Source organism: Thermobia domestica, chromosome 1, assembly GCF_964235325.1.
Source record: "Thermobia domestica chromosome 1, izTheDome1.hap1.1, whole genome shotgun sequence".
In the NCBI taxonomy this organism is placed as follows: domain Eukaryota; kingdom Metazoa; phylum Arthropoda; class Insecta; order Zygentoma; family Lepismatidae; genus Thermobia; species Thermobia domestica.
The window spans coordinates 344,314,561-344,324,291 of record NC_137454.1 but is presented as its reverse complement, the minus strand read 5'-3'; the positions used below and the strand labels follow the sequence as shown (position 1 = coordinate 344,324,291).

At 35.9% G+C, this 9,731-nt stretch overlaps 1 protein-coding gene across 1 annotated transcript; it reads right to left on the bottom strand.

The window, feature by feature from the left end:
- Window positions 1-912: 912 nt before the first annotated feature.
- Window positions 913-1,878, bottom strand: LOC145681415 (histone-lysine N-methyltransferase SETMAR-like). Its single transcript, XM_081753062.1, has one exon. The coding sequence runs from the start codon at window positions 1,876-1,878 to the stop codon at window positions 913-915; it is 966 nt and encodes a 321-aa protein (XP_081609188.1).
- Between the last annotated feature and the right edge of the window lie 7,853 nt (window positions 1,879-9,731).

The window sequence follows — 9,731 nt, the reverse complement described above, 5'->3', positions numbered from 1 at the left end:
TGGATGTGGTGGCTGCACTGCTTTCCCTCCTAGGCCTCTTCTTCCAAGACTCCCACTCCGCATACGACAGTGTAAGGGACTGGAAATCTTGTTAAAAACAAACTCTTTCGGGCGGTGGAAGATTGAGACGCTGTTCCTGTCATCAGTACAGTACATTGTTTCCGTGATTTGACTAAGATGTGGCATATATCATTTACGAAAGGGGTACAAAACTATAGAACTATAAAAGTGAAAGTAAAAAGAAAACTAATTGTAAATGAAATAACGTTTAAAAGTAAGAAAGAGCCAATAGAGTTGGAATCCGATGCAGAGAGTAGTTTGTTTAAATTCTGTCGGTGACAAATTTTGTTGATTGACAGATATTGATAAATGTTTCATATATTTTTAGTAATGTTTTCAAAATTTCATTTTCTTTTTTTGAGTTGCTGATAGTTATTTGTTATTTAAGTAATTCCACTGATAGTTACTTGTTATTTAAGTAATTCCACAACCTTTTCAATCGGTTTTAAAACGAAAAAATGTAAGTTTGCCGTTTTTTTGTGATATATAGGGTCTATATACATACATACATGTATATATATACGAGGGTTGGGGCAAAAGTCATGGCAACTATTTTTTTCTTGAAGATACCAGTCCGGTTGGAAAATATGATATAAACAGACGAAAGGAGAGGGTGTTAGCTACACGTGTGGACAATGAATAGCACTGAAATATCGTAACACACTAATTTATTACGGTGGTATACAGAGTAATATGGCTTTCGCGGTGCAAAAGAATGACAACACAGTACGCATACAGTTGACACGACAAACCTGGGCCTAAAGACCCTCAAAGTAGTCCCCTGCTACTTGCACCACACGCTGCCAACGATGTGGGAGGCGCTGAATACCATCCGCCTCAGCATTTGCCGCACTATGTGTGAATCGGGTCACCTGTTCGCATTAGCAATGTCCTCGCGTGTTGCAAACCGCCTACCGCGTAGTGGTTCCTTAATCTTTCGAATGAAATCAAAGTCACAGGGCGAAATGTCAGGAAGTACGGTGGATGCTCCAATTCTTTCCATCCCCAACGTCGCAGTAGCTGCCCTACACACTCTGCTTTATGTGGTTTTGCATTGTCGTGCAGGGTTATTGCACTGTCCACAAGATCCGGACGTTTCTCCCGAACGCCACGTCGTACCTGTCGCACCAGGAAGTCCCTGTAGTACTGTGCGGTCATTGTTCTGCTATGTAGAACAAAGTGGCAAACAATGGCATCCGTGACGTCAATCGCGACGATCACCATCAATTTGACTGGGGAAGGATTGTGACGGAACTTCTGCCTCCTTGGTGATCCAGCATGTCGCCACTCCGCGGACTGACGTTTCAGTTCTGGTTCGTATGCTCTGGCCCTAAATTCATCGATGGCGATTATTCGTGACAAGAATTGATCGCCGTCCTGTTGCCAGCGTGCAAGGTGGTTGGAGCATATTGCATAGCGCATCCACCTTTGAACTCTCGTCAGTGCATGCGGTACCCACCTCGATGCGATTTTGCTTAGTTGCAGCTCATTACGCAATATCCTGTGGACGGTGCGTTTCTTGATGCCACTTGCATCCACCAACTCCAGTAGCGTCCATCGTCTGTCTTCATCCAGGAACTGCTCGATGACGGCACGTGTCATGTCGGTCCGCCCACTGACAGGTCGCCTCGAATGTTGCTCATCACTGGTTGACACACGTCCTTGCTGAAACTTTCCTACCCACCGTGCTACTGTCCGGTATGGTAGGGCATTATTCTCAAGGGCTTTCACTAATTCACTGTGACATTCCATCGCATTTCTCCCTCGGAGAACGGTTATTCTGATGTAAGCGCGCTGCTCAACACGGGTTGCTTCCATCTCGCACGACACTCACCAACTGACTGATTTCACAGCCCTCGCTGTGCTACTACCAGCTATCACAGGGTTGCTTCCATCTCGCACGACACTCACCAACTGACTGATTTCACAGCCCCTCGCTGTGCTACTACCAGCTATCACAGAGCATCTGTTGTTCTACACTATGCCTACAGAACTTCCACACGACACATAGAAGTTTGTGATCCGCTCACATATCTGCAAGAAAAAAACATAGTTGCCATGACTTTTGCCCAAACCCGTGTATATATAAAGAGAGAGAGAACGGAGAGGCAAAAATAAATATTTAGGGGAGCAACCTATCCAAAAGTAAAAAGTTGCACCTTTTTTTTCTAGTTGATGATTTGGTTACCCTAGTCTATACACAAAATACTGTAAAGATGCGTTTTCAGTTATACGTTTGTTGTACGTTAAGTCCAAAAACTACAGGATTTACAAATGTAACATACGAATTTGCGTACGCCACATATATTTTTTCTCAATATAGTTAGTGAAAATGAATGCTGCCATCTATAAATGGACAGTTAAGGTACATGCAATAAATTATATCAATTGTGAAAATCTGTTTAGGAGGACAGTTCCTTGTCACCTAGATGTTCAACAGCAATTAAAGTGAATAAAAATATGACCTCCATATGCAACTCGCTGTCACAAGACGATTTCGATTTCTATAACACGAACACTTTTCCTGAAATCTGCGTACTGCTTCTATCTTTCTTTCTTTCCTTTCTTCTAAACGAACACGAAAAATTTCTCATATTAATTGTCACATTGCTTGTTAGCAGCTCAAAGTAGGCTATTTCACACAAGGATTGTCAAATATGCGATCGAGAAGATTACGAATGGTATAAAACAGATACTTTATTAATATGTAGGACAAATAATTCGTTACAGTACAAGAATGAAGTCTAATCGTGATCATGTAAAGTAAATGTTAAATATCACTTAAACTCACTTGAAATGTTTATTGATAGCGTCTGTCTGGGGAAATCTAACGGTCGTAAATTGATTTTAAAAAGAACTTTTGCGATAGGATTAAAAATGAGAATTGTGTCAAATGTTCGTTTTTTGTTGCAGATTAGTGTCTCTTTGAGTCTACATGAGACCTGGAATTGCAGTTTAAGGTGGAATCAGAACACTGTAATTTCAATACGCCCCAACTGGAAATCGAACTAGAGACCATATGCACCAAAAGTACGCGTCATTTCTAAAAATGAAAGCATCCAAACTGGGACATAGTCTTTATCTACTTAATCCAGTGCAACAAGGATATGAACACAGAATCTACTACACGGCAATTTTAAAAAATGGTCCCAACCGGGATACTTCTCTACATTCAATATATCTATAAGAATAATAATTTTAGTATTATTCAGTGGTGGGTCTTAACGGAAGTCACATCCTAAAATATTACACATTTATATGTAAAACCTAACGTAAGAAAACTTACCCAATGACCTAATTCTTGTTCCCTTGCCTCTGGTCTAGTGGCTAGCCCGATCACCTTTGGTGCAAAACGTATCATATAACCTCGTCCAACCGACCAAAACTGAATTTTTCTACACAAGATATTAGCAGACTAATGTCCTTCTCTTAACTTAGATATTTTGCGACAAAATTGTAATTTTTATGGATTTGGCTGCCCTCAAAAGCCGCATTATTTTAAGCTACAGTTACTAAGAGAATATTGGGGTATTTACAAATTACAAATTACACTTTACATTTTACTTAAACACTAGCTGAACCTGCGCTCTCTACACAGCGCACCATTCAGAAATGAGCATGAATTTCTTTGTCATTCCTCACAACATCTGTATATGTCCCTTTACAGACACAAGTGAAGGACATCTTGATAAAAATCGGCAAGGGGTATCATAAAGGGGATATTTTTTCAATTATTTTTTTCAGTATCCCGCACCGTTTGCAAGGTTTGAGCCTACTTCCGCTTGGAGTTTCTAATTCATGTATGACCAGTGGTTTGTTTCTTTTTGCGTGCAGTATGTAATAAGCAAATACATTACACACAATTAATTATATATATCTGTGATATATGGTATTCATTAGGCAAAATACTCCAATCAATAAAGAGTCATATTAGACTGAAGAAATGTTTATCCTTCGTTTTTCATCATCATTTGCTCATGAAAAACAAAGCCGGAGAGATATACTAACCCCGTATACAAATGCGTGGTGTTGGAATGTATAACTCATAGGATACGATGCTTTACTATTTAAAATTTCAATATTGCCAGTGTGCCCCTAAAAAATGTAATAAAGAAATAACGGCCATTTCTTTTATATATTCAATTACAGCTGAACAATCTACTCAAAATTTGCAATCGATCAGTGAAAACGGCAACTTTCTAGAGCTTGTGGTTTCTGATATCATTGTCAAAAAATGGCCACAAACATATAAACTTTACTTGAGCCAGGGAGGCATATGATCGTTTGTTCCCTCTTTCTACTGCGGCACAGATACCAGTGCTGCAGAAGTCTAGAGAGAAAACAGAACCTTTCATCACTTTTCCCTCTCACTACCAGCAGGAGTCCGCCATGGACCTACAATTGTCCAAAATGTAAGATATTTACCTATTAATAGAAATAATTACTCTGAACAAAATTAAAAATGTGAATAATAAAGTGCATGTTAGTTTCCGAGAAAACGGAGAAGAAACTAATTTCTATGAAGACCTAAAATTACATGCTACACGAGAGACAAATCTGCACTTATTAAGTTCTTCACGATGAAACTAGCACAGTGATAACTAGTACATAGCATGGTTAATGAAATGGTTTAGCCTAAAAGTATAATAGACTATTAAGTCTATTAGTTAACTTTCAATTCTTAAATTTTAATTTCTACTTAAGAGTCTTCATCCCGGCGAAATTAAAATACCGCTAATTTTACAGTAATTATGTGATATCTTCAAATAGATAAAAGATAATCGAAATGTGGAACAAGAGCGCCCTAGACAATATTATTTTGCATGAGAAACCGTTATCACGACTCACTAATCTGCTTTCGATTTCGAGCCATTTTGAAAATCGGCATTTATTTTCGCGTTTCTAAACAGCTGAAAACGGAAAGCCACTAGGTGGCTTGTGATAACGGTACCTCACGCAAAATAAAATTGTCTAGGGCGCTCTTGTTCCATACTTCAATTATCTTTTATCTATTTGATGATATCACATAATTACTGTAAAATTAGCGGTATTTTAATTTCGCCGGGATGAAGACTCTTAACTAAGTGCTATCTAAAGGTAAGACATAATTATGAGGTATATCAGACGATAGTTTACATAGTGCTGAACAAAATGATATTTTTCGTGGGTAAACTCATATGTGTGTAATTTACGAGAAAAATGGAAAACAGAAACCGAACTTTTATGACGCTAAAAAGTTATATCGTTCGGTTAAAAAAAAAAAATAACGACAGTTGTTATTTCCTGAATGAAATTGCTATTTATATGTTGTAGATATCTACTTAATTACAATGTTAATTAGCAAATTGTATCTATTGTTGTTCGTCTTTTCCTAACAGAGACACTCTAACTCTTGATATATTGATTTAGATTTAATGAGAATTTCAACATCGGGAATATCTTTATTTTGGATTGATTGAGCTTTAATGAGGACGTCAGCATCCAGAATACCATTATTTTTGATTGATTGATTGGGCTTTAATGAGGACGTCAGAATCCAGAATACCCTTACTCTTGGTTCATTGGTTGATTGAGAATTAATGAGGACTCCAGCATTGAGAATAAGTTTACTCTTGATTGATTGAGCTTTAATGAATACGTCAGAATCGAGAATACAGTTATGTTGGATTGACTGAGAAATAACGAGCACGCCAGCATCGAGAATAATGATACTCCTTTTAACTTAAGAGCTTTAACCTTGATTGATTGGTATTCTCGTCAACATCGAGAATACCCTTACTCTTGATTGATTGATTGATTGAGAAATAATGAGGACGCCAACATCAAGAATATTGATACTCGGTTAAGCTTAAGAGCATTCATCTTGATTTATTGGTATTCTCGTCAACATCGAGGATACCCTTACTCTTGATTAATTGATTGATTGAGAATTAATGAGGACGCCAGTATCGAGAATAACTTTACTCTTGATTGATTGAGCTTTAATGAATACTTCAGAATCGAGAATACAGTTACGTTTGATTGATTGATTGATCTATAATGAGCACGTCAATATCGAGAGTACCCTTACTCTTGATTGATTGATTGAGAAATAATGAGGACGCCAGTATCGAGAATAATGATACTCAGTTAAACTTAAGAGCTTTAATCTTGATTGATTGGTATTCTCGTCAACATCGAGAATACCCTTACTCTTGATTGATTAATTGAGCTTTAATGAGACGGTCAGCATCGAGAATACCCTTACTTTTGATTGATCTATAATGACTACCTCAGCATCGAGAATACCTTTACTTCTAATGATTGGTTGATCTTTAATGAGGACGTCAGCATCGAGAATAACCTTACTCTTGATTGATTGATTGATTGATTGAGCTTTACTACAGACGTTGCCATCAAGAACACCCTTACTTTTTCTACTACTTCTAAAATGGTATTTTCATTTTTTTTCTAGGCTAATAAGAGTTACTTTCTTTCTTAAACACTTCAGCACCATAAAAGATATTATGGTCTGAGTATAATCTTACGTACAAAATATAACTTTGACTTCTCTCTTTGAAAATATAATTTACTCATCACGATATTCCTGGTCTTGTGAATGATGTACTCATGAAACAAGTATATCTTTATATTTTTTTTTTCAATATCAAATTAACTTGTTTACTACTAATGCAACATACATAACTCTTCAATAACAATATATAAAAAAAGGCATGTTCCCATAGACTGGTACTTGACCTATACTACAAAACGCATACATACTAATATTTGTTGTCCGAAGTTGCTAAACTTGTATGATAATTGTTCAATTAATATATAATTGAAAATAATAATAATTTTACTAACCATTCATTGTGTTATTTATTTAGTCAGTTCATTCGTTATGGAAAATGAGCATTTCAAGATTAAATTAACAAAAAGGAATAAATACTAAAAAAATATGTATAAGAAATATTATAGAACCATATGACGTATTTCTAACAAAAATGGAGTTAGAAATTGTTTATAATTTTCACTCCAGCACCCTTGTAGTGATCATCTATCCCGTATATACCATTTGCTCCAAACAGAAGCAAACATGCAGTAATTATTTGAAATGTTTTAGAAATGCTAGTATGTAAATATGGGTAACTATTTTGGAAGTTTTTAAAAGAAAATGTTCAAAAATGTTAAGTTTGAAGTAGCAATTAATTGGATTGAAGTTTAGAGTCTATTGCAGTATCAAGAAGGGGACCTACAGCTTAATGTGGAATCCCAACCATATGAGTTACCATTAACCGGTCTTTGCCATCAAAGGCACTTAACGCGAATAATATAGCCACGAGATAAACTATTGGGATTTGGAAAATATGTTCAAATAAAATTTCGTGGGAGTAGGTCAAATCAAATCGATCAAAAGCAGGGAATTCGTGCTTTTATTCAGTTCAAAATCTCTTGTCGTTGAGAATTCTATCGAGGAATTTGAAGCGGTTGCGAAACATTGTCGCTTACTCTGAGAGATGAACGTAGATTGAAAGTATTTAAGAACAAGACCCTGAGACGAATATTCCTACCCAAGAGGAGCGGGCATGGGGAATGGTGGGAACTTTATAACGAAGAGCTACATAATGCATACGGTTTACCAAACATTGTTAGGGTCATCAAGTCTAGGAAGCTCAGGTGGGCAGGTCATCTTTCCAGGATGGAAGAAAGTAGAAACGCTTTCAATTTCTTAACTGGAAGACCAATCAGAAAACGACCATTAGGAAGACCTAGGCGCAGACTAGAGAACAATATTAAGATGGATCTCGCAGAAATAGGAATACAAAGTAGAAACTGAATCCAGTTAGCTAAGGATAGAAGTCAGTGGAGAGCTTTTGTGAACGCGACATTGTTCCAAAGACCATAGAGTTGGTTAGTTAGGTAAAATGAAAAGTATTACTGAATTTAATAGCCTTAGATTTATATATTGATTTCATTTTTTGTCTTTACAGTCTCTGCTTAGGGTAGATTTTTTAAATGAAAGTTTCAGTAATATGTTTAGTTGTATTTAGTTTGTAATAAACAAAATAGTTTTAACATACAGATATTAAAATTAAATAATAATGTTATTTAAAAAGTAGTTCACAGAATTCCAAAACAATACGATACGTTATCAAATGCAGTTGAGTTCATTCCTCTAGTCGCTGCTTTAACTTAGATTTTGAGAAAAATGTTATTCTGGTAACACTGTAATTTCTATGAATGGCAATATTGAAAATTCTTCGGGTTCATATTTCCTGTTGTAGAATAACATTATCTATGATTGTAGTAAGTTTTATTTCACTATCTTCTTTCACTTACGAAAAACAAGCAGAAGAAAAATGGTAAATTTTGTATTATTTTTAGTATGTTAGGCTCTTAACCATCCATTTTCCAAGAAATGAGTCATTTTCATTATCAGTTACGTCTTTGCTCCACAACAACATACAGTTCCTCAAATCTCACATATTTTCTTTCATTTATTTTTATTAACCAAGTAAGACTATCCATGGCTTTGGATTGATTATTTTAACAAAAGAAACACTGACCAAAGCTTAAAACCCACTTTATTTTAAATTATAATTTGTAACGGTTTCGGATATCTAACATATCCTTCTTCAGACACTATCGACAATAAATGAAAATACAGACATATATATAGTCATTGTTCTTTACTATCCGAACCGTTCCAAATTAAAATTTAAAATAAAGTGGGTTTTAAGCTTTGGTCAGTATTTCTTTTGTTAAAATTTAACCAAGGGTGTTTTCCTTTGTTAAGTAAATCTGTTTATAAAATACGGTACTGTACTTGCATTCAATATTATAAGCTCAATAGTATTTTCTTCAGCTTTTTGTGTTCTGATACACATACATATTAAGCAAGTGTGTGTGTTGTGTGATAATCTATTACGCTTTATTCAGTATACTGCATTCGTCCAACTGAGTAGCACTAGAACAGCTTGTGGTCAAAACTTCTGATTTTGATAACTTAAATTTATTGAAATGTAATACTATAAGCCTTTTCAACTATTATAAAGTTGCTATAGAATTTAGAAACTACGAAATAGTAATTTTCGTTTTAATCTTCTTTTGTTTTCGTTTTTGCCATCATGTTGTCTCGTGATGGACGGTTAACAGAAGTCTACTGTATATTATTAAGAATGAGGAAATCACGAAAATGTGAAATAATTGTTGCTTTGAGATTTTTTTTCCTAAGTTCTATGGCAGAACTTAATTATAGGTAACTGATTTAGCTATCGAAGTCGCCTTGTGAACAGTTGATGTATTGGCTAATTGAAGACTGATACTACTCTGACTGAAAGTGGTGAACTCATGCTCTGTCCATTGTCACAAAACATTTGATAATGTCGCAGGATCTTTTTTAAAGAGAGACAAGTTTTCGGTAGAAATGATGTATCTGTGTCGTTTGTTTTCTTTTGTCAACACTCTTGGAACCCATCGACATGAAACCATGTGCATGTCCAGTTCATCTCTTATTATGTGTCCAACGCGTTCTTGAGAAATGCCCACGCTCTCAGTAATGTAGCATTCTGTCACTCTGCCATGATGATTTCTTGAATTGCAGTGATGGTTTCCTCGGTACTGGCCGTGACTGGACTTCCACTATGAGAGGCATCTTGGACAGAGGTGTTGCCCCAGTTGAATTCTGT